At 38.1% G+C, this 26,737-nt stretch overlaps 2 protein-coding genes across 7 annotated transcripts; both read right to left on the minus strand.

Annotated features, from left to right (window-relative positions):
• Positions 1–6: 6 nt before the first annotated feature.
• Positions 7–2,858, minus strand: si:ch211-113d22.2 (urokinase plasminogen activator surface receptor). The gene is made up of 3 exons (XM_043250141.1): positions 2,688–2,858; positions 1,582–1,695; positions 7–520 (listed from the first exon to the last, which is right to left on the minus strand). Exons 1-3 carry the CDS (start codon positions 2,734–2,736, stop codon positions 303–305), a joined length of 381 nt encoding a protein of 126 aa, XP_043106076.1. The 5' UTR covers positions 2,737–2,858; the 3' UTR covers positions 7–302.
• A 2,594-nt stretch (positions 2,859–5,452) lies between these two features.
• Positions 5,453–25,318, minus strand: tacc1 (transforming, acidic coiled-coil containing protein 1). Of its 6 annotated transcripts, none has more exons than XM_043250563.1 (14): positions 25,090–25,318; positions 16,547–16,650; positions 11,886–12,870; positions 11,367–11,402; positions 9,730–9,790; positions 8,995–9,148; positions 7,880–7,932; positions 7,431–7,565; positions 7,258–7,334; positions 7,094–7,137; positions 6,843–7,003; positions 6,422–6,528; positions 6,217–6,337; positions 5,453–6,132 (listed from the first exon to the last, which is right to left on the minus strand). In XM_043250563.1, the coding sequence occupies exons 1-14, from the start codon at positions 25,152–25,154 to the stop codon at positions 6,064–6,066; spliced, it is 2,172 nt and encodes a 723-aa protein (XP_043106498.1). In that variant the 5' UTR covers positions 25,155–25,318; the 3' UTR covers positions 5,453–6,063. The 6 variants fall into 6 exon arrangements, with proteins under 6 accessions (XP_043106498.1, XP_043106495.1, XP_043106494.1 ...); XM_043250560.1 differs by lacking the exon at positions 25,090–25,318 and adding an exon at positions 18,740–19,494 and having other exon boundaries at positions 6,843–7,000; XM_043250559.1 differs by lacking the exon at positions 25,090–25,318 and adding an exon at positions 18,740–19,432.
• Positions 25,319–26,737: the final 1,419 nt, after the last annotated feature.

Here is a 26,737-nt window from a genome sequence, read left to right on the forward strand (position 1 = left end):
CGCTTACTTTTCCATGGTTACTGGAAACAGACGCTCAGAGGAACGGGTGGATGAACACGTGCTAACTACAAGCAGAACAGACCGTCAGCGTTTTAACCGTTTATTAATGCATTCGTTAGTTTGAGCTCACACACACAACAGAAAACAAAAGAGAGGGACACCAAAGCTAAGCAGTGTTTATTTAACCCGGCAAAACGCACCGATTACTCTGCCACCCAACAGACAAAAGCTCCTCTATCTGTTACATTAACACACGTGCTCCATCTTTTATTCGTGTATTCATGTCAGACGTGTGTTCGGGTTTACAGGGAGCCGAGAGCCAGTCTGAGCAGCAGGGCCCCCAGCAGCAGGACGGGGCTGGAGCTCAGGCCCCCGGAGGTGTTGTGGTGCTCCCCGTGGCTGTGGGACCGGTGAGGGCCGTTACAGTCGTCATTGAAGCAGCATTCCAGCTTCATCTCCCCATTGCTCATGTGAGACTTGTCACAGAAGGACTTGTAAGCGCACGACTTCATCACGGAGTCTGCGGCGAGGAAAACACACGGCGGATTTAGAGGGGCACTGCAAATCACTTACAAAAACATCTGCTTCATCGCTGAAGAATGCGTCAAAGGATGCACGTTTTGGTTGAGCGGGCGCGCAGCTCGGCAGAAGCAGTATTGAGCAAAAGTCACGAGCGGGGCTAGTTGTTCACAAGCGGTGTTTCTCGTGACAAGCTAGTTGAATCAGTAGACAAATGTTTTGCATACTTTTTTTCAAGCTCGGTCCTAAATAAGCATAATTTTTTAATAAATTCAGTCTTCCAAATTAATTTTTTATATACAGCCATATTGTTCATAATGTAAACCCTTATTAAAAATAACCATGGTATTATTATAAGTGACCATGGATATATATATATATATATATATATATATATATATATATATATATAAATATAAAACTACAGTAAAACCAAATTTTATGTGCCTATTTTTATAACTATATATCAAACTAAATATAATTATATATCAAACTATAAACTTTATTATCTAAGAAACGTTTTTTTTATGTAACATTTTTACTAACGCTGCAATTAATCTTTACCGTCACAAACAATGTTCCGCAACAACATTTATCTTTATTTGCAACTTTAAGGTCTTTAAGATGTGTCTATACAGAAATTGCGATTCTAAAAAATAAAATATAAAATAATAAAGTTGAATAAAATATTAAACTGGAGTTTAAAAAAAGGTGACAACTAGCCCAGGTCTCCATTACTATATTAAACTGAATCAAAACACAGACATAAAAAAGTTAGTCATCTATATTTTTTTTTTCTTCAAGACTGGTTACGTCTTTTAAGTTCAGTTATTGAAAGGTAGACTGGAAAAAGTAAGAGTGGCGAATGCTAGTTGTTTAAATAGAGTCTTAACTCGCTCGTCAGGAGTGATGCTTCCCCCAAGTGGTCAACATGTGAACTGCATTATGAATCACTGTAACGTGTGTGTGTGTGTGTGTGTGTGTGTGTGTGTGTGTGTGTGTGTGTGTGTGTGTGTGTGTGTGTGTGTGTGTGTGTGTGTGTGTGTGTTTGCATGTACTCACTGGGTCCTGTGATGGTAGAGCAGGCATCGGAGTGAGCAGGGCACACCGTCGAGCCCTGCCGGAAACACTCATCTGGGTTACTTCCTACACAGGTGTAACACTTCAACCCCTCACCTTCACACATCGGACAAGACAACACAGCTGATCTGAGATTAAACCAATTCAAACTTCACACAGTTAACATTACACAAGGATAGTAAGAAAATAAAATTATTTGTGTTTTGCTATCCGCTGCTACTACTGTGTTATTGTTGCTTGGTCGCAAAACGTAAAAATATGAATAAACTTCATACTTATGAATAAACTTCATACAGTACAGTCTACACATTTTTTTTATGTGGGACAAAAAGATGTTATCATTTTTGGATAACACTTTATTTTACAATGTCACATTATAGTACTTATTATAGTAATAACTAAATAAGTTACACCCAACAACTCAAAAGGGTACATGTTGTTAATTTGTTTAATATTACTCTGTACTTGATTGTATAATTTCTAGTGCTGTCAAATGATTAATTGCATTCAAAATAAAAGTTTTTGTTTACATATGAGTGAGTACTGTTTAAATTTATTATTTGTATACAAAGACATATATATTTATATATATAAATGTATATAAATGTGTGTGTATATATATATATATATATATATATATATATATATATATATATATATATATATATATATATATATATATATATATAACATTTAATATACAACATATTTTTCTTAAATATACAAAAATACATGCACGTGTTTGAATTTATACATTATAAATATACACAGCACACTTATATATTAAGTAAACAAAAACTTTTATTTTGGATGCGATTTGACAGCGCTATTAATAAACATTAAAATAAAGGTAACAAAATAAAAGTTTTTGTTTACTTAATATATAAGCGTGCTGTCAGTTAGAGGTTCTGAGGAATATTAATTAACCATAATTAATGTAGTTTAAAGTGTAATGTAATGTGTGTAACAAGGACACTTTAAAATAAAGCGCTACCAAATTGTTGTAAAAAATCTCATTTATTGACCCGAAGTAATAGCACCATTAAATTAAGAAGTGATGTGAAACAGAGTCTATACTAAATACTCACTGTGTAGCACAGCGGCGAACAGGACCAGCGTGGCCAGGACGGTCTTCATGTTGAGGAGGTCGTGTTAGAAAAGTGCTGGGACAGTAAGGAAGTCTTAACTACAAAACACCTCAGCACCTCTCCGTAATCCCACAGTGAGCATCCATCACATGAGCATTACAGCGGCTTAACACGCGCCGCTCATCTGCGCGAGGAACAGCGAAGGAGGACGAAGGGGTTGCATCAGTACAAAGGGGAAACGATTTCAATATAGTTGACTTTTTTATTTTCAAAGTTAGTGCAAGACTTTGCAAATCAACTATAGTTAGTAGTCACGGAATGGCCGCTTTCACCAATTGTATTTTGGCTGTCTGTGTACAGCATATTTTCATATTTTGTGTATTTGCAGCACAACACTCTTTTGATCGAATTCATTTGCAATACATCAGTGCTCAACCTTAGGGCAATCTCTCCTTATGTTATGAGTGCACATATTAATATCCAGTGCACCCTGTCACCAGATATCCCTCTTAAGAGATTAGCTGCTGTGTGCTACACGCTCACAATCATTTCGGTAAACTGATACTATTACTGCCACCTGCGTCTTTGCGCCTTATAACGCTTCTTAGAATTATTGCAATATTTGGTGACAGTTTACAAGTTTGAAAGAATACATTAATTAACAAGAAGTGATACGTTTAATGCTAGTTAGCAAAAATACTAGTGGCGTCGAAAGTTTTTGTTAAAACAATATGTGTATGTACTGTGTATATTTATGTATAAATGCACATATGTGTATATCTTCAAGAAATATATATATAATCTATATCCACATTATGTATAATATAAATATGTTTATGCATGACACATGTCAAACAATGAATCGCTTCCAAAATAAGTTTTTGTTTACATTATATGTGTGTACTGTGTATATTTATTCTGTATATATATATATAAATACAAATACAGTATGTCTTTTGAAAATATTTGCATGTTTATGCACTTACATATTCATATTCTTATATTTTATACAGACATATAAAAATTTATTAAATTAAAAAAAGTTTTAAATATATACATCCATTTGTATTTTTATATATATATATATACATAAAAATATACCCAGTATATACATGTGAATTAAAACTTTTATTATGGATGTGATTAATCGCAATTAATTGTTTGATAGCACTAATACACACACACACACACACACGCACACAAACATACACAAACACACACACATACACACACACACACACACGCATATATTATGTAAAAAGAAACATTTTAGATGCAATTAATCACAATTTATTGATAATATTTTGATAGTTCATGTTCATCTCAAGTCCATCAAATAATATTTAGAGAAACAACTTTTAATTTTAATAATGCATAGAAAATATTGAAATTAATATTAACTTAAATGAACAAATGCTTCAGAAATATTTTATTGTCGCTTCATTAGCTAATCAGTTAGCTAATATTAACAAATGAAATCATATTGTAAAGTGTAACGCTAATAATTCCAAAGCAGTGTCATCAAGCAATTTTTTTGAAATTTTATTCAGGGAATGCATTTATGCACAAAATATATATTAGTCAACGGGATTTCTGTGCAACTCTCACTTTCTCTTCCACTTTACAAACATTAATAACACAATAAAAGAACATCTTCTCATAAAAATATACACAGGTCAGTGAGTACTGTAAAAGAACACCAACACGCTCTTGAAACAACAACATGACAATATACAGGCTTGACTTCTCCACACGACCCGGTAATGTTTGGCACATGGATAGCGGTTTCATTTGGCAGTTGGTTATTCTGAGCTGAAATATTGCATAAGATAGCACAAAAAAATTGTGGGTAAAAAAAAAAAACAAAGAAGCAACAGCCAACAGAAAGCATCACTTCGGCGTTAGGCACACGCTTCAGCAAGTCTGGCAAAAGATTGTCAAATCTCGAAATCACTTCATTGAATGTTTGGAAAACGATTCTGTGCATTCGACGCAGAAGAGTATAAACTTGTGATAAACTCTGTATTTCATGCAGACTCTGAAACCAAAGTAACTTGTTAATAAAAGAAAGTTTTAAGTGCTTTCAGTTAGGTTCGCTTTTGTGCTGTCAAATTTCGCAAGCAAGCATTCGATTGGATGATTACGACCTCGCGGCTAGAAGTAAGTCTACTGACACCAGAGCTCACTTAATGTGATAAATTCTGAGAATTTGGCACCTAAACACACGGAGTAAGAAAACAATGGATGGAACCACCACCGTTTACCAGCTCTCTTCAACGGAGGCTTTGAATATGCTAAAAGATACTGAAATAATATTCCGGGTTCAGTACGAGTTAAACTCGACAGCATCCGTGGCAGAACGTTCACCACCACATCCCTTCTTTTCTATACCAAAAACGAGGCTCTTGTAATTACGTAAATGGGATTTAGAAGAAATACGCAGCTTATAATTTCATAAAAGCGCTTTAATTATTTTGTTTGCTGAAACGTGCATATTATTGGAGCTCTAAAGCCAATTCAGTCGTAATTTTCATGGCTTTAGCGTTTTAGGATTTGCGTTTTAATGGTAGTACTGTATTTAGTCACGAAGAAGTCTGCAAGCAACTCTTCACTCTAAAATGATTTTAACTTTCTTCTCGTGGCTATACTATACTGTTAAATAGTGAATTCTGTCACGTTTATACTTACGTTCACTTCCATTGTACACTGCCTTAATGTAACCCAGATTTTTTGTGGGTTCTTTTTTTTTTTTTTTTTCAGACACATTTTCACGGCAATAAACATCACGCCACAAGTGCTGTCAACTTGTACTGAACTCAGAACGTTCCTTAAATTTATATCAGAACCTCTAATATATAACCAGATAATTACACAGGCTACAGTACTTTCCGAAGCAAGTAATGCAACTAAAAAGCTGTAAATAATATGATTTGCTCCCTCTGTTACAAATAGCAGCAGTGCGATCATGTAAACTACGAACGAGGCCCATGATCCTCATCCCATGTCTTTTTCATTACACCTGGACACACTCCCAGAGGCTCTCCCGAACGCTCATACACACAGCTGCCATAACAGCCAGCAGAAATGAGATCAGAATCAGATATGTGGGTGGTTTTTCCCACCCTTTTCAAGAAACATTACACCACCAAATAGAGGTGCAAGTCCAGCATCAGCACTTTATGAACCTGTAAAAACGTTTGGGACTCTTTTATTTGATTCTTCGGCTCATATCTTGTTTCTTCTCCCAGACCCATGGAAAAATGACTCCTTTCCAAAAAGTAAAAAAAAAAAAAAACCCCAATGGGAGATCCAGCGGCGTTCTTGGTCGGGGTGGGTTTGGGTCAGGCAGGGCAATGCAAGCAGATCCTCCTTCCTCTTAGTCCGTGGTGCCCAATTTTGCGATGAGCTCATCGCAAATTTTAGTAAGCTCTTCAATCTCCTGATTCTGGAAATAATAATGTGGATTTAATGTGGGAAAAAAAATATCTAGATGTCATGCTACAGCGAGTATGAATGTGTGAGAGCGTACCTTCTGCTCGAGCGCCCGCTCCAGAGACTCCGCCTTCATCTGCTCTTTTCTCAGGCTGGCGTTCAGTGCCACGCTCTCTGCGTTGGCCTTGGATCGCACTTGAGCGATTTCCTCATTCGCTCTGGAAAAACATGCAGGTCGGAGATCAATAAGAGTAAAATACTTTCGATTATTACATTAGCTTACTGATGTGTATCGTTCTTACTTGTCAAGTTTCTCCTCGGCGTGGATTTTCAGGGTCTGATAACGCTGTTCCTCCTGTCTCACACGTGTGAGGTAATCCTGAGCGCACTTCTTCAGCACTTCCTCATTCTGACAAGACACCAGCAGAACCATTAGTGTATGTCCTAATAAATAATTTCTATAGTCAGCATTTCAGACATTAAAGGGTTACTCCACCACTGACGGCAGATGGAGTATTCTGATTATGTCTTTCATACTTTTCCGGACCTTGACAGTGTTAACTGTTTGCCAGTCAATGGGACAATCACAAGCCTCCCAGTTTTCATCCAATATACCTTAAACTGTGTTTCCAAAGATGAACAAAGTTTTTACGGGTTTGGAAGTGATGAATGACAAAAATCGTATCTTTTGGGTGGGGTAACCCTTTAAAGAAGACATCTAACCTTCTTAAAGCCCTCAAGAACGGTCTTCATATTTTCGTAGCGTCTGAACAGGTCGGAAAGGGAGCGCTCCACTGAGTTGAGATCTGCGAGGGCCTGATCTCTCTCCAGGGTTAACTGGTGGACGCTTTTCTGAGATCCAACATTCTTGCGCTGCTCATCTTCTTTATTGTGAAAAAAGCCAGACATAAAACATTTACCCTTTAAAATATATACTCAGAAATGTATTAAAATCTGAGAGGTAGATCGCTCACCTATCATTTGAGCTACAGTCTTCTCATATTCATCCACTATTTTCCTATGGAAAATAATGTTAGAATGTTTTATTGTTGTGACTGTACTGTGCGGGCATTAAACTTATGTGAGCATTAGAATATTCCCTGATGCATTCTGGGAAGGATTCTAGATTAATACGTACCTCATTTCAACAACCTCCAGTCTACTCTCTTCATATTTCCTCTTCCACTCATTGGCTTCGATCTCTTTGGAAATGATCTACAGGTACATTAACACAACTTTATAAACGGCCCATGCGCTTAAATGTATTATATGTTTAAAACGGTTTAGACACAGGGCAGATGGTTGAGTTACCTCTTCTCTGATCAGTGTGAGCACTGCTGCTTTATCTATTTCACTGAGAGGGATTGAATCCAGCCCCGGACTCATCTTCACTATGGTCTCACTGTCTGAAGAGCTCAGAGTCTGACTCTTACACAAACTCTCACTCTGCAGAATAAACACAATCAGAGAAAAGATCTCGTTTTGAAAGGCATATGGTAACATGCATCATATCACATTTTTCACTGAGACGAAACAATGACTACATTCTTTCCTCTGACCCAGTTATTAGCTTGCCCTTGGGCAGATTAAGGCCTGTGAACATCATAATCCTCTTAATGGGTTTATAATTATGAATCCCTGTCAGGCAGATAAATCGCACCTCTGCTAGGAATTTGTGTGCTGAAGGTAGTCATGTATATATAGGAATGGCTTTAATATCATATACCATATCTAAAAGACAAAAACAAATCAGAACTTACAGGAGAGGAAAGGTCCTTCTCATCAAACTGGTCTGTTATGCCCACTGGCAGATCTGATTGAAAAGAAAGGCGGATTATTACTGTCTTGAACCATTATCTTTTTTTAAAAATAGTCTTGTTGTTGTTACTTTGCAATTGTATAAAGATTTCTGAAAAGATTAAACATTGTAAAAGCGTTCAAACAGTTTATAACAGCCTCTCTATGTCTTAACAATCAAGACAATATAATAATAATAATTCATAAAGTAGCCAATAGAGGGCAGCAAAGGCTCTAATAATGGACACTTGGATTCGAATCAAACACGCCGCGTTCACTTCTTCTGCGTTTATGTACACATAATAATACGTTTTAAGAAAATTATAGAAGATAAATTATCATGTCTTCAGGTCATTCAGGCATTTTCTACAGACAACACTAAACGGTGTTCTCAACGAATTTATCGTCTGTAATGTACTGTATTTACAATAAATAGCGTATGTATTTACAATAATCAACCGCATTACATCAAGGGCGGGACTTCACTGTATCCACGGTGATTTGATTGGATCGTGTCAAAGCTATGATCTTATTGGTTAATATTAGCTATTTGCTTCCCGCTCGCGTAGCCCTTGAGTTACCCGCAAAAAAGTACTAGTTTGTGAAGATGATAAATGTACGTTTAAAAATAAATAAATAAATAAAATACTACGACAACATGCATTTAATCGACTTCATCAACTACATGTGACAAAGAACACAATCTTGCCTAACCTATTTGCTCCCTGCTAGCTCAAAAGACGCTATTTAAAATGTAATTGGAAAAACAGGACCGTCTGCGACTGTTTTTGTTTACTAGCAAATTAATACGCCAGCAGAACAGAGAGCTGTTCTTTTTTTCCCGAAGGAGAGAGAGAGAGAAGCAAGCAGAACAAGTAAGTCTGTTTGCCATTCATAAGACTAGCCTCAGTGTCCGCACAATACCCCCAGACTGTCGGATCTAACAGAGCAGTGCTTGTTAAACCTCATTAGTGACATATTGCCCCAGTCTCTAATGATTATTGATTTATTATCTGAGAACAAGCACTGCTACGAAAGAGCAGACTGGGCAGTAACAAGCCCAAAACTTCTCCCTCACCGTCTGCAGTCTTGGTAGAGCTTTTGGTGCAGTCTGAAAACTCCTCCGGCCCGTCCTTCTGACCCATAACAGTGGAGGCTAACTTCTCCTCATCCGTGGCATGATGGACACGGTGGGGCAGTTTAGACGCCGGATCTTCCAGCTCGTCTTTCTCCTGTAGATTAGAATGTTATAGACTTGATTTATAATGTTTGTACTTCTCAGATTTCGCACTGATGGTAAATAGCACTGCAGTTCAGCTGCGAACGGGCCAAATATTTGAGCAGTCTAAACAATTTGTCACAGCCCCTCAGACTCTTCTTCTCAGAGAGCCTTAAATTCTCTGGGACAAAAGAACAGGAGGATGTGGTGACCTGCTTTGGGAACTGCATGCATTCTGTTTCAGTTCGTCTTGTGCTCTTACGCACAGACACACACACACACACACACACACACACAACAATGATGCACACTACTGTTCTAGTTCAAAGGGGGCAATGGTGATACTGTATTCAAAGAGGAGGGTTTGTTCAGAGAGGGATACTGGGAGAGAAAGAGAGACAAGAATGAGGGAGGGAGCGAGGGAACAAGGAGGAGGATGTTTGCTGAGTCACTGCAGTAATCACAAAGTTCAAGACAATACAGTAAATCTAGAGGTTTTGTTTAAGCTGTATACTTATGTTATGCGCACACACAGATATGAAAGTGCATGCCCACAAGATGCATGCAATTTGTCGGACAGTGTTGAAATGATACCTGATTGCAGACATCCAGGACTAAGGACTGATTCTCATACTTCTTTACTTTACATGAGTTCCTGAAGAGAAAAGAATATTGACAGAATCAGAATATGTAAACAAGAAGAACTGAAACAACCAGTAGCAAGAACATCCCTCTTTAAAAGGCTGTTCCATCCCAAAATGAACATTTTTGTAATTTATCACTCATTCCAAACCCGTAAAAGATTTGCTCGTCTTCGAGACATGCTTTAAGATGTTTTCCATTAAAAATGCCACACAGATGCACTGTTTTTGTTCAAATCAAAATGTAAATACAGGTAAGAAGACAATATTGTCGCCACTTCATAATGTAAAAGTTAAATCACTGATGGGAGATGGTGTATTCTGATATTGTCTTGACAGTGTTGTTTACTTGGCAGCCAATGGGGCAGTCACAAGCCTCCCGGTTTTTATTCAAAATATCTTAAATTGTGTTCTGAAGATGAACGATAATTTTACAGGTTTAGAACAACATGGGTGTAAGTGTCTATTGTCTTTGTAGTCAAACAAATAATCACAATTAATCATATTCAAAAACTATTAATAATACATTTTTTAAAATATGTGTACTGTGTATATTTTTTATGTATAAATATAAATATATAAATACATATATAAATATATAATAAATATATAAATACACACATTTATTTAGAAAAAAAGATTTTATATATTAAATATATGTATAATATTTATATTAAATATATATTAATATTTATACATTATAATATATTATTATAATATATTATAATAATAAATTATAGGAATAAGAATATTTATATGTAAGTATATGTAAATATTTTCAAAATTAAAATTATATTTGTGTATTTATGTTACTCTATAATATAATACTCTAATGCATATTCATTTTAGAGTGATTTTAGAGTCATTTTAAAACCATTGTGTGTGCCTTTTTTTCTGTAAATTACAATCGAAACTTATTTGTTTTTTATTATCATCAGTACCAAAAAACAATTATGTACACTAATATCAGATAAAAACTAAGTAACCATGTTGAGATTACATGACCAAATAATACTCAATATTACCAATATCATACTGCAATATAAATAAATAATAGGTGATAAATGTGCTTTCAAACATGGCAGTTATACAATGGCACTGAACCAAAAATGTAAGCTTTTCGAGATCCTACTATCGATCCTAATCCTAGCTATACAAACTTTGCAGCATTGCCATACCTAACCAGTCTGGTATTGGCATCTACATAAATTGTCATTGTATTCTACAAAAAACTGTTAAACTAATAAAATAACTAATAAAAACTGAGAATACACATTAACAATCCAAAAACTGAAGTGTGCTTTACAACACTGTTAAGTAAAGTGACCATCAGTATTTTGGCCTTCATGAGAGAGTCAGATGTGAAAATCACTACAAAATGCCTATGGAGTAATCAATTCTGCCAGACAGTTAGAATACAATCAAATAAAAAAAAAGTAGACCTTCTGCTCTAGTTTGTTTGGAGGACTGATTCTGTACATGATTTGGAGCCAGAGGGCAGTTCAGCCTTCCACAGAGCTCATGACATGCAATGGGACAGAAGAGATAACCGTGAAAGTACAGGAAAGGAGGGCAGGAAAGGATACTTACAATAGAAAACAGAGAAACCGCACTTGCTCAGTGGTCCTGAGGACAATATGACAGAGGAAGGGACAGGGGAGGGAAAAAGCACACACAGAGAGGAGGGGATGTGGAGAGGGAACATGCCGTAAGACATTAGAGGGCAAGATTGAAGCATGAAGAAAACATGTAGGAGTGACTTTAAGCTTCCTGACTTTCACAAACAAATAGGAGTTAGTTTGTAGAGGGGATGCCATAGTTTAATTGAAAGTGGGAAGTGTATACACTGGGACAGTGTAAACAAGACTAGTGTAAACTGAAAAACGATAGCGCCACATGAAAGATGCATGACGATTAGACAACTAAGATGTTGAAAAGAAAGGGTAGCATACAGACAGTGTAAAACAGAAAAGATGTGACTGGTAATGTTTTAGTAGGTGAAAATCGCTTATTTTATGCACAACATCTAGATACGGATGCAAAAGAAAGCCACAGATGCAACACACAAAATACTTTTTGTCTCCAATTCTAGCATTATCTGCCACTCACGTGATGATCCTGTCTTTATTCTTCTTCGGAGACTGTCCTGGTTTCTTCCACTGCTCCACAGTTCCCTCTGTTTTGTGTTTGTCCGTAAGCTTGTCACCTCCACCTAAGATCTTTAATGGCTTCAAAGGATCGATAGAGTCATCAAAGTTATCAGGGTCAAAATTATATGATCCTTTATGAAGTGTTGGTGAGGTATTAAGTTTACTGTTTCCACCAAAAGGATTAAAGTTGGGATCATCCCACTGACTTGGGTCAAAGTTGTACGATTTTTTAGGTATAGGAATATCATCAACGTTCATGGGAGCCACGTCCTCCAATGGCAATTGGTCTTGTTCTGGTGATGTCTCCGGAGGTGGAGCTGCTGTTTCTGCAGCTTTTGGTCTCTGCTTTTTTGGAGTAGTCAGCTTGCTGCTTGTCTTCTTTCCAGACTTCTTGGATGGAGGTCTCTTTGCTTCGGCATCATCAGGTCCAAAATCCAAGATTACTGGCTGAGTAGGCATTTCATCCATCAACTCTGATTTAGGAATACTGGCATTGGCAGGTGGAGAGTTCTGCAACTTGGACCCTCCAGATGCGAATGGATTTATGGCATCATCAAACTGATCAGGGTCAAAATTGTAGCTCCCCTTTGGAAGTATCGGAGGATCATCATCCACCTCGTTGGGGTCAACACCATTCAGGGGTGCCTTTACCTTGAGGGAAGGAGGTCTAGGCTTGAGGGACTTGTTCTGTGGTTTGGAGGATGGTTCTTCAATGTGACCATTGCAGGTGTTGGTCTCATCTGTTGTTCCTGGTTCGTCAGGATCGGGTTGGTCCACATCCATGTCAGCAGAGAAAGGCTGGTTCCTGAGTTTCAGGGTTTGGCTTGGGTCCACACTGTTTTGCCGCACCACCAGGGCAGGTGCATCCTCAGGAAAGCTCTCGTCCAGGGTCAGGTTTTGGGTTTTGGTTGTGATGGAGGTCAACTGAGATACTTCTGGGAAACCTGTCAAGAAGAGGTAATTATTTGTCTATGGTTTACAAAATTGTCTAAATGTTTTCATAAAGAACCTTTAATATAGTCACATCTGTTTTCCATTTCACAAAAAGTTCTTTGTGGCGAGAGAAGGTTCTTTAGATTATAAAAAGGTAAGAAAGAGATAGTTCTAATCATCTAATACCATATTTCAGTAAATTCAGGGTGTTTGTACTTTTCCTTTCTTTATGTTCTTAGAGCACATGCAGTATGCTCTATTGTTCAACCTGTGGAGGACATTTGAAGAACAGACTTCCTTACGACAGAAAAGGCAGGAAATGCTTCGCTCAGGATGCTAAAAGCTGAACAATAGTCTTCTCTTCCCTGTCTCCAACAGGCATAAAAACTCAACAGCAGAACTTCAAGCAACAATTTTGGATGTACTGGAAAGAAGCCTGGCCATTTTCTGCCATGATACGAAGAAAAACATAGCAACAACATAGCAATTCTAGAATGAAATACTAGACATGTGTAATTATGTCAGTACTCTTTATGTACCCATTTTGAAACACTTTCTATTGACAAACAGTCCTGCTTGCACTCATCACTGACTTTTGATGCAATCGCCTGTTGCTAAGAGACAGGAAGAGACAGTCTATTTATAAATCAGATTATAAATTACTTCGCTCTGACCTCTGATTGAGACAGCTTTAAGAAATACTAGCTGTTATCTGTTCAAAATATTTACATGCAAGAAAGAACACGCCCAGTGATGTGGAGACCGTTTCTCACAGTTGAATTTGTGAATTTAGTTAGTGATCCAGCCTGACATGCGTTTGAGGGATATTCTGTATTGGTTAAGGCTCAGGTGTGGTAACCGGAAGGGTGCAGGTTTGATCCCCTCAAGGCCTAAGCCATGAGTCTTAACTAAGGCACAAAGCAAAGATTTCTCTAGGGGACTGACCTGTAAACAGTTTTTGTAAAGGTAACAAAACATGAAAATCATAAGCAATTACAACTTTTAGGCTAGTTTTTAGGCTAACGGTTTAACTGTATCACAATGGTTTGTACTGGATGCACAAAAAGAGGAACTTGAGTTTTACCAATTGCCACTTTAGAGAACTAGCTTTACATGTATGAAGTTAAAACAACTCTAGCCTTCAGCATTTTAATGAAAATATTTCACTCACAGACCTTTCAAGTCCTCTCCAATGCCCACACTCAGTCTCCCTCCTGATTTTGCCAAGTTCTAGTTTTTTTTTTCCTCTTTGTGTCTTTTTGTACACATCTGGTACTACACTGTCCTTCAGTGTTAAATGAGATGGCAGACAGCTCTTGTCATTGAGGATGTAAAAACATTCTGATCAGCACTTTTTAAAGTGTGACTGGTCTTGTCATCACTTCCAGAGGTCAAGGCTCCTCCTTAAAATTCATACTGTAAGCTCATTTCCGTAATAGATAAACCATTTGACAGATATGTTCAATGACATCTTTTAAGAACAGGAAGCTCTACAGGTTCTATTTCTTATCTGTCAATTTAGGGGCTTGTAATTCATTTATATTGGGTAGGTAACTGAAATGTTGCAAGCTTGTACAAGCTTGCTGAAATTCAGGCTATGAAAGCATTGGTTGCTATTTGAACATGCAACGCCAGTGAAGAAGAATCATCAGGCACAATGTGATTGGTTATGCAACCAGCGCTAGTGGCCGTGACTTCAGCTTTCTCTTTGTGGTGGGAGTGCGATGCCTTGACAATGTTTATTTCATCAAAACAGAAAAGCTGTGGTATGGACAGCACGAATGCTTCATCTCCACCCTGTTAAGAGACATTTCAGAGTGACTTTGATTATATAACATCGCTAAGATAATAAGAACACTCATCCCAGGAAAATGCATAATGCTGTCAAAACATATTCATCAGTTCCGTCTTAAAGAAACAGCACACAACAGCCAGCTCCAGCTTGTTCTGGAGCAGAAAAGGCAATTATAGAGTAAATAGGGAGTGTTGTTGTTTTTTTTTTGTAATACATCACAAAGCAAAAGATGTCAGAAAGAGTTTACATCTTTAGACTGAAGGTGCAGCAGGATTTGGTGCCTGGGGTGGAGACAACACGATAAGGCTTGTGTTTACATAACCACAAATTCTGGCTAAAGCACTGGTAGCCGTGAAAATGTGTGTTCCAGACGGCACAGCACTGCCGTGTATCTGTACAGCTGTGAGGATGAGGATGTCTGTGGTGGAAACTGGACTGTGCTCTGTTGGATCCAGACTTTTACTGTCTGTCTGCTCGAGCAATCCAAACCAAGACACGTAGGCTTGGAAAAGCTGCCTCTATTAGCCTAAAGCATGCTGAGGAAAACTCTCTCAAAAAAACGTAATGAAAAAGTTAAAGTTCAAGCATTAATTCCCTTGAGGTATAGCAATCAAGCTTCCAGAGTTGAGAAGGGAACCAAGAGAAAAATTAAATTGTTAATAAACTAGCTAGCAAGCCTGGCTCTACAAATGTGTGCTGTAGCGTGTCTGTGTGTGGCATTTAGAGCAAAGAACTAAATCACATGATGTTCTTTGCTGTGAGCCTTTGACCTTGTCCATTGATAAACGTGCTCTGAGAGGAGCAGGCGCTTTTGTTCAATTCCAAACTCTTGAATTCCAAGCTGTGCGCTTTTCCCACACTGGGTCAGGGGCCTCTCTTTACCCAAACCCCTATTTTCCAACCTCAAAACCTCCTCCACTCAATTACAAAAATGTAACTAATACTTTCTGCACTATTTAAAATCAGGCTGAGGTTAAAATGCCGTGATGCCTTTGAATTTTTGCAGTGCAAACACCGAAACGATATCATCCTCACCTATGAAACCACTGGAAGACTTCATCAGAGCTTCCTCCAGAGACTAAATCAAATTTTTTAGATGAGAAACAACAGTAAGATGCATGTGTTTTCGTGCATTCACTTAACGGTAGTGACAAGTCAAATTTTAGGGCGTTTATGAGATTTTAATGGGCAGATAAATTCCTCCAAAAAAGTCTGGGGAACTGCATCTGTTTTGAGTTAGCGATATGGTACACTCCCCTGAATTTGGACACGTGTCTGATGGCAGAGAGAAAAAAGTTTAAGAAAACAATGCAGGCTTTTAAGTAAAAGACACTGTTCTGGATAAAGAACTGGCATATGAATTTACGTGAGCACAAAAACATCAAATTTATTGCGGAAGTCTGTAAGGCCTTATCAATGGTGCCCATTTGTAACTGTTCTTTTAAAAAAGCCATTTTAATGATTTAGTAAAACCAATTTCTTTGTTTTGGTGAATGGTTTCAATGAAATGAAAAATCAAACAAAATGAATCATTGCCCATTTACCTGCCTTCCAACAAATCAGGTGCACTAACATTGCTGTCTAATTAATATTCATGACCCATGCTGATTTATTAAATAAAGTATAATTTATAATGTGCTTGCTCCACTATGTCCATGTTCCAAATACTACTTAGGAATGAGAAGAAATGCTACCTACAATATATAACAAGTGAAAATAAAAAACACATAAACACACATAACCACATAGAGACATACTTTCGTCTTGTTGCCATGGCAACATCACATTGCATGAAAGGAATAGAAGCACATGCAGCGACAGGTGCTCTGTGGCATGTACTATCTGTATCTATGGCTCTGAGTTAGCTTGTGGTATATGAGGTCTTCTTTTACCTGTACTCTCTGTGATTGGTTTATCCAGTGCTGGTGGTTCTTTATATGGCTGATGGACAGGCGTCTCAGCTTCAGGTGTCTCAAATTGACCCTCTGAGTCCGAACTGATGGAAAATGAAGAAAACTCTGTGGTTAGTACTTTGACAAAAGGGCACTGCCATGGTTATTTGGCACAGCTTGATTTAAATCAGATGGATAATGCTATAAGAGTGATTGGTATAAAACATACAAACCCATCAGATCATCAAATGACATCAATATTTAATAAAACATTTTGCACATGTGGCTCCAAGGCTTAGCCTTGGGTGAAACGAAACTGAACTGAGTACATGATGTCCTCATTAAATAATAACAATGTATTGCAGCTGTGACACTTCATGAATATTGTGGTTTATCAGGTCTGCTTTGATGTTTTTTTTCTGAGCTTTCTAGATTAAAGGAATAGTTTACCCAAAAAGTCTCCTGGAAATTTACTTACTCATCCTCAAGATTTTCCAAACCCATATGACCTTATTTCTTTCATGGAAAACAAATGAAACATTATGCAATTAGGCTTACATTTTTAGGAAGAATATAAAAGTGTCCGAAAAAAGTAGACCATGTGCTTTTTAAATTAAGGGAATAATAATTTAAATTTCAACTTAAACCCATTCATTGTAATTGAATGGAAAATGACAACCACTACAGTTTCCTAAAATGTAGACAACATCTAAAAGCCTGAGCTGAAAGGGAAGAATTGTTAATTTATTGTGTGTGTGTGTGTGTGTGTGTGTGTGTGTGTGTGTGTGTGTGTGTGTGTGTGTGAAATCAGTCCCCAATTCTGGGAGAACTGCCCAGTCTTGTTGCACTAGGCCACCTGCAGCCCCATAATACCGTTAGGGAAGTAATCATTACTAGTTCAGCAAACAAACACAACACACAAGAACATACAGGAACTTGTGCTATGAAGTGTTATTGAAAGGTTTAGTACATGTTTTGCAAAAATATCAATTTCAACAACTACTTATTTCTAACTGGGCGAGCCCAAACCCAATGCAAACCCCTCGACTAAATCACAGTGTTTTTTTTATAAAATCCCCGCCTGGACAACTCATGCTGCTTGTACTGACTCACACTAAGCTCCATAGAAATGAGTGGCTGTCTACATAACGTGTGGGTGGCTTACTGTGTGTTTTTCTAAGTATATTTACAACTTTCATGATTCTGCCACTCTTTTGGCCCATTGTTCAGATCTGTGAATTGATTAATTTGTTACGGTTTCTCAGACTGTGAGGCATTAAGAAAGAAAGGCTTCTTCCAGGAAAGGAATGCAAGCAGACAGCTCAACAACAGCATATAGACAGGATGTCAACAACACGGCTTAGGCATAACAAAGCAAAAACGTTTCGCCAAGATGACACATATGAGCTATTACTGCATAAAACAAAGAGAAACTACATTAAAGCTTAGAAAAATAAGGTTAAGGTACAGTATGTCTTGTCACACAAAAGTGTGAGGGACAAGGATTTCTTAAAATCTATAAGCAATAGCACTATTAATGCCTTTTATAACATCGACTAATAATGAAGCAGAGTAAGAGCCAAATAAATGTATTCTCTTTGACAAAAGAAAACAGTGCTCGAAAAGACAGTGTTATCTATGGGCAAGTAAATTAGCCGTGTCACAATTGGGGGGTTGGGAGAGGAGAACGGTTGAATTCTGATCTTTATCTGAGCACAAGGACACATTAGACTAACAGCTAGACCCTGAGCCATGCACACTTCCTAAGGAAATCCCCCAATGAAGTTGAAAACACCCACAAACACACCAAGAACATACATACAGATGAAAAAACATGTGTACACTCCACTTTCCCTAACCGTGACTAGAGCACCAACAGACATCGACATTCAGAGCCTCTGATCTCTGACTGCTTTGATCCATGTGGCTGACTGCTAAGCCATGGCTGTCTGCACAACATTCAGAACAGTTATCACCATCATCTGACTCAAACAGGTGGCTCTTGAGGTAATTTTTCTAAGCTTGGCTTCTACTGCTTGATCTCTCAAGGTAAGGACTTGATTTAAGAAAAGATGTAGAGCATTGTAAATAACAATTATCCCACACTTCCTTTTTCTAAAGCAACCTGAAACCCCAACTTCACATGCTCATTTCCTTGCTCACGATACAGAGTTCACAAGGTTCTGAACTTGCCTGCAGCCATGAGACCTTTCGTCGTCCTCTTGATCTCTTGGCATACCCTCTCGAGCCTCTTCCGTGAGGGCTTCGTCGTCCATCCCCAAATCAGTCTCACCTTCTTCCTCCCCTCCTCCTCTAACGGCCGACCAGGTCCATTTGGCCCACTGCACTGGTGACAGCCAAGACATCTTCGACCTCTTGCTGGTGACACGCCAAGCGGCTACAGGAACACCTTGTGGGCGAATCCAAACAAGTGACTCAGTCTCCCCTCGCTTCTTTTTCTCTCCTCCTGTCTTGCAGATGTTTCTTTTTCCTCGGTGGCAGGCAAAGCTTCACGTGGTCTTGAAGTCGAGCTTCATGTTTTCGTCTCAAAGCCTAGCTGCTTCCTTCCTCTAACGCTACTGTTGATGTTCTCTCGCAGCTTCCTCTATCTCGGTGCAGCAAAGAGTTTGCAGTCTCCTTGTTTCCCTCGCAGAATACCACAGCAAAGATCAGCTGGCTGCCAGATAACTCCCCCGTCCACCCCTCCTTTTCAGGATCAGACTATTCAGAAGAAACTAATGGGGGGAGGAGAAAAGAGAGTGCCTGTATCTCTGGTCCAGCTGATCCGGCATCCCCCGTGGTGTAGGAATGGTAGCTTCCTTCCTAAGCAGAACTGCCTCTCTCGTGAAAAGCAGAAGAAGGGAACACAAACCGAGGCTGAAGAGAAGGGAGAGGGGGGCTCCGTGGTTTCGGTAGGGAGACTGTGGAATGCAGGGCTGAGCTCCTCCTCTGTCTTTTTTCCATTAACCATCTCTAGCCTTGAGCTCCAGCTCGCAACCAGGAAAACCTGTTCTCTCACTTGTCCTTTCACATTGTTACCTGTTTGGAATGCCTCAGCGGATCGCCCGGGGATAATTTGTACTCAAACTAACATCCTTTTCCAACGGGAAAAACGACCACAAGACCTCGGCAGTATCTATGAAAAAGCTTGCACTTATAACACGACCTAAGTACTTTCGGTGTGCACATTGCATAATCTTAATCAGGATAATGCAGTGCTTAAGGATTTAGTTGATGGATATTGCATCAAGTATCTCCATTCTGCACTACAACCACATCCTTTGATCACTGTCGACACTCTAAAAATACAACCCCAGTAAGGGCCGTGTTGCTGGTCGTTGCCATCACAAAGTCTACCCACACAACCAGAGCAACAGTTCTCAGTGTTGTAGCGTGTTTGAGCTTTGACAAAATATCTGGAGCAATGTTAGTGTTAGTGCAAAGACACTGAACTCAAATCTTTATAAAACCTCTATTAACCATGAAAAGCAGATGTCCCCGAAAGCTCGGGGGTAAATTATATAACTGATCTGCATGGAGAAGATGGGTCATTCCACATCAGAGGTCTGCAGATATTTCAGGCAGAATTCATTCTGTATGATATTAGCAGAACTGATTGCTAAGGCTAACTGTGAAATGAACACATCTTTTTTCAAGGCTTGGGTTTTCTTAGAGCAGTGTTATTTACATTGGTATGTAAATGAGCGTGTGGTGTTTTAGTGAAGAGATTGGATGAAAGAAGTTTTTTTTTTCCACTGGTGGAGACTTTTCCTTATAAAAGACCACCCGTATATGTTAAGGAGCATTTTGTGAGGTTTTAATACCACATGCTCAGGATATGAGGCTAAGATTCCATTATGCAAGTTGAGGAGGGACTGCACGAGGAGGTCTCGCATTTCAAACACACGTGGAAAATTTGGCAAGAGACACAACAGAAGCAGGAATAAAAGAAAACCCACAACATAAAAGACAAAATAGGCCACTGAAGAGAGTGCTTCTCAAAGAGAAACGTTGCTCTCTTTTCCCAAACAACGACTGGGCACACGTCTCAGAACATTTCCAGTTAACAGACGCTGAGCAACCCAAACAGCCCTAAATATGATGGTTTCTCAGATAATTTCGGTTCAAGGGAAAAGTCTTAAGGGAGGGTGCATCTGTGCTTCTAATTACAGATTCCACATTTGGAGAATTGAACAGATTGAAGCCGTTGAAGCTCTGTGTTCGGATCCACCCAACAGCCTGTGACTGAACCACCGCAACTGGGACTTAAAGAAAGAAAAAAATCCCCTTTTTGTCACAAAAGAGAGAGAGAGAGATGAAAAATGTGAAGAATTTGTTCTGGGCTCTGGGTGTAACCTGTGCGGCACTCAGCACTAATTTAGAGAATTAAGGTATTGGGAGATTTACATTTATTTGTCAAGAGAAGATCTGCTTTGTGAAAGCAACTTCCACCAAAAGCACCTTTTTGAAAAGTTAACATGATAGGAAATTATATGAAACATGTTTGAATAGAACACATGGGAATCTGACGTTGCTGAACTACCTTTGATATGGAAAATCAGAAGCGACCCAAGAAGGCTTTCTTTGTGATATGATATGTAAATACTTCCAAAACCTTTAAGAGGAATTTGACCAAACACTTCTCTTTCCTGACACAGCTGCTCCGGCCTATGAACTTGTGATGTCAGAGCAACTTAACACATCGTAAACAATGACACTCTACGACAACCTTCAGAGCATCATATTCCTGTGTTCAGTGCCAGGCTCAGCACGGTATCTCATAAGCTCTCAGCGTCCAATCTTGGTTGAGTATGAATGATGACATCTGCTACTAGGGAGACTTATACTCTTACTGTAGAAAACTAGAGAATGCAGACTTGTAGTATGTAACTGAAAAAAGCGTATATGGACGAATGCCTATATGAAGCAATTCCCGCCTAATTATTTGGCCTTGAAGGAATTATTAGCTCTGTAAAAGAAAATGTGATATTAACAGGCAGCCAGAACTAGACGAATAATGAGAGCAGAACCATCTTACATAACAAATCTTCACTGATGTGAAAAATAGTAGTGTTATGGTCATTTGTGTCAGAACGGAGCTCATGCCTCCAGAACAACTTCACATGACCGCACTCCATTGTGTACTAATGGGAGCCAAAAATAGCGCAATCAGCTAAACAAACACTTCACATTTCCAGAAAAGACCGGAACATGATGGCTAATAAATAGTCACCTCTCCAATAACGATAGGCTTTACGTGTTACTTAATCTATATGAAGCCATGTAGAGATCCAGTCTATTTGTAGCCGAGCAATAATCATTGTTATTTTTACTGGACTCACAAGACTCGGAGAACAGCTGTCCAAAAACAACTCACATGAGAAAAACCACTCCCTTCACAGCAAGGGTGTCTCTCCACACAGAAACACACAGTTCAGTGTTTATTCCTGGTTTAATACGGGAGATTAATGTGCGGTTTTGGTTAGATTGCGATCAGACATTATTAGTTTATTATGTTTCTCTTATATCATTCACATACTTGTTTTTTTATTTATTTATTAAATTATTTAGCCAAACCATTGCTAATAATCAAGGACAATAACAAGTATAGAAACAAGACAGAAATTTTAATAGACTTAAATATTCTATATAATTTTGGTGTGAGTTTGCTTGATAAAAGAACTCTAACCACTGTATAGCAGTTGAAACCAACCTCTTCCCTCGTGAAGTGTTAGTCTAAAGTCACAGAGCCACCTTGTGGAGAAAAACTGAGCCACTTCTAAAACTACGACGAGTGCATTTAAAGTGGAACTTCAATCTTACATCATACATCAATTTCAAATCTGAATTGATATATGTTTAAAAAAATGTAAAAATGTGACATAACATGTCTTAACATTACCATTCACATTCAATCACTTCCATTTTGAAAATAATCCAAAATTAGGTTAATTTTAGATCACGATTTTAAAAAAGCAACAGCTGATATTGTTTAGGGAATTTTGTGCGCATGTGTTTAAAAATAAGAAAAACAATAATTGTTCTTACTTTTTCTGTTATAACAATGATACACCATTACAGAAATTGTAAATAAAAGAGTAATTTTTATATGTGGTTTCAAATGATTAATCGTGATTAATTACATCCAAAATAATATGTTTTTCTTTATATAATACATACATATATATATATATATATATATATATATATATATATATATATATATATATATATATACACACACACATAAAAGGCTTTCTCAACCTGATCCTGAGGATCACTGTCTTGCAAATTTTAGTTCCGACCCTAATCAAACACACCTGAACCAGAACTAATTAAGCAGTTCAGGATGACTTTTAAGCTACAGGCAGGTGAGTTTGATAAAGGTTTGAGCAAAACTCTGCAGGAAAGTGGACATATATGAGTGGCCTAATCCTACATCCACAGTATTAGTTATTACTACAGCTATTGTAGGGACACAGAAATTGGCAACAAAAAAAAAGAAGAAGCTGAAGTAAGGAAAATTTTGTATTTCTCCAAAAGGTAAAGCATCTAAGCAAAAATGTTTTAAATCATAATTCCAGAAAATATAGAACACAGCACACTGGCCACATCTGCTGGTCAAATGGAGGAATAGCAGATTTTATATTTAAGGGTCATGCTGTATCTGAGTTCAAACGGTACACATATATCTTGGTTTCTACAAACGATAACGCAGCTGTTTTCTCTTGAGAAACAAATCTGTGTATCTGAACATTTCTGAAGGAACGTGTGACACTGAAGACAAGAGTAATGATGCTGAAAATTCAGCTTTACGTCACAGGAAGAAATTACAATTTAAAATCTATTAAAAAAAGAAAACATTTTTACATATCAATTATATTTCACAATATTGTTTTAACTGTATTTTTAAACAAATAAATGGAGCTTAATGATTATTAAATGATTATTATTATTATTTTTTTGTACATTTTATAATCTTATTAACCCCAAACATTAGTAGTGTATATATATATGTATATATATATATATATATATATATATATATATATATATATATATATATATATATATATATATATATATATATATATATATATATATATATATATATATATAGGTAGACTTTAATATGTGAACTCCATGCTTTTTTATTTTTGTACTTTTTAATTCCATAAAAGCGTTTTATTTCTGAGATATGTCACTATTGCTCCCACTGTATGTCGTAATACATCACAGCAGAGAAACTCAACACAAGTATGCGATTGTCCATAGAAAAACAGCCTTATTAATCATATGCATGAATGCAGAATATCATTTCAGCGCTGACCCCCGACCCAAAACCCCAAGCAATTCCTCCAGCCCTCGACCCCCTCAAAACACAAACAAACATTCATCAGACGACCTCCTTATTAGCAATACATTTAAAAAGAAAAGAACGTTTGTTCGAACAAAAACGTTCTGTCTTTCTAAAACCCAAGCTTCAAAACGACCCAGTTATAAACAACGACCACCATTTTTGACCTGCGCTCCGGAAAATGGAAACATTGATTAAAGCGTCCTTCTAAGAAGCGCTACCAGCACGGAAGAGCTATATTTAGGGCCTGTGTTGGTACAACAAGCGCTGAGCAGAATGAAACCTGACAAGAAAAAAAACTTTCAAAACACGATCTGCCATAAAACGTCTCACAAATTGGATCTAATCAGCTGCGTCATGCATCGGATTTTCTGATTCAAATGCAATTTATTCAACTCAAACTCAATAAACCAGGGGTCACGTGAGGAAATTTTCCCACAAACGACACACATCATCATGCAGCTCAGTGCACCATGCAACTATGAATCATCAGTACATTTGAATATGAAAATAAGCTACGCCACGTCAAAATGAGCTTACCCAAGAAGGAAAAAGTTAAAGCAAACCCTCAAGACGAGCTGGTGTGCCATTTTTACACCTTTACAACACACTACAGATGGTGACGCAATCGGTCGTAAGGTTTATGGATGCTCTTTGAGATATAAACAAATTCTGAGTCTGATAGCGATATGCTTCACAAAAACACTTCGGTAACGCCTTGATGAATAAAACGACAGGCTGCAAAAGGCCTGAAACCCGTCAGTGTACCTATAAGGCGTGGGGTTATTTACACAAGAACTGGGGTTTGATTTCAGCGAAGCATTGCGTTACATAAAGGCCAACATTTAAACATTTAAAAAACACCCAAAAAACCCCCGAATGAAGCCTGAGGCTGTTTTATAGAAAAGACCCTTTTTAACCCTTTCGGTTCTCAAACTTGATTGGAATCCATGAGGAACTTCACCAGCTTGACGACCACACCTTTGCTGTCACTCCATACACCGGGAAGCGTTAGCAAACACTACGCCTATGACACAACAACACTGACATGTCTGCAGCATGAACAGGAACAGCATCAACTTGCACTTTTTACGCGACATGTCACTGACGTTAAGCGCACACAGCATCTCGCAGTATCACCTATTGCACGAAGTTAAAATATGTAACGCATTTAAGTGAAACTTACATGCTAATGCTGTGCTGTTTTACGGAGTTTGTCCCATTGCCCTTCTTGCTTTGGGATCCCCCCATGATGTCGGTCTGTCTAGAGCGTGTGCGACTAAATTCAAGTGTATTTTTAAGATGGTCCTAGCAGGTGTAGCTGGCTCATTCTGGCTCCTGTCCCACAGTCAGAGTCATACAGCCCAGTGCTTCAGCGGTGACGGTGCAAAGTGTGTCAGAAATGCTGAAACACTGCTTGTTTCTACGCCGTACGCCCCTCCTATCTCAGCACACACTCCTACAGTAGATACAGTAGCACATGACCTCTAAACACACACACACACACACGCTGTCAGCCAGACGTGGGACATTCCATGGAACGCTGGCAGGGAGGGATCAGGCATCCATCCCGACAGGTTTATCTCATTGTGTTGTGAATGGACCTGCGCCGATGATCTACGTGATCGTGTTTTTCTGAACAAGCACTGACATGTGGACAAAGTTCAGCACTGTTAACAACTCTTCCTTTAGACAAACTAAAATAAAATGTTGCCGGAAACTCTTGAGACAGACTAATTAAGGTTTAATCTCATATGTGGGTCATATCTGATTAGCTGATCTTTTTTTAGACCATATCAAGGTAAAAGCGATGCGATATTATGTTCTAAAAAAGGCTTTTGTGGGAAGACTGAGTGCAGATAAGGGAAAGAACAGCAGTGCTTGTGGTGAAATTGTTCGCATTTGCTGGCTCTCAAGTCATTCCAGAACTCTTTGACGGTTCTGCTGTGGAACATAAAAGAAGATATTTTGAAGAATGTTCCTGCTGCTCTTTTTCACACTTTAGAAGTGGATGGGGACTGGATCTGTCAAGGTCCAAAAAGAATAGAGTATCATAAACATAGTAAAGTCTTGATATGATCTTCACACCGAAAGCTAGTGATATTTCAGAAGCTTGACTGAACATTAGCATGATACAAATGAATTAACACTTTTTATACCTTCAAGAAACTTTAAAAGTCGTTACAGTACACAGAACAACTTTTAGAGTAAAAGCTGCAGGCAACAGCTTCAGCTGAAGGTTCTTCTCACATATACTTGACACATTTTTACCTAAATTTGCAGGTCTCACATTGCCGCTGAGCGCCAACACTGAACATTTCTGAACCGATGTTGCTCTGTAAAAAAATTTAAATTAAAGAAATGTAATATTCTTTACATTTTACCTCTGCTCCAGCTTGTTTCTTATTCTTATACTAATTACATTTAAATTATTACAGCAGACTCCCGAAATTCCTTGGTTCTTGCTCTGTCATAATTACTTTTAGATTTAATAATAAAGACAAATAAATCATAATGAATCTGTTTGAATTAGGGTGTGCTCACACAGTAAGGAGTGGTTACTAAATCTATTAAAGTCTGCCCTCTTGTGGTGTGGGCGAACAATGAGGCAAATAGTTGAGCAGATGAAACCAGACAATAACTCACGAAGAAAAGCTCATTGCAGAGAGACCTTCAAAGCACACAACGGCTGCTAGACCACGAGCCAAAAAACGTCAATGTATTTTGCACCCCAAATAACCACATAAAAACAACAGCTTAATTATGTTCTCAAAATAAGAACCGACCAGCCCTATAAAGCTAAAGAGAATCGAATGTAAGACTCGTGTGCTTAT

The sequence above is a fragment of the Puntigrus tetrazona genome, chromosome 10 (genome assembly GCF_018831695.1).
Source record: "Puntigrus tetrazona isolate hp1 chromosome 10, ASM1883169v1, whole genome shotgun sequence".
Taxonomy (NCBI): Eukaryota; Metazoa; Chordata; class Actinopteri; order Cypriniformes; family Cyprinidae; genus Puntigrus; species Puntigrus tetrazona.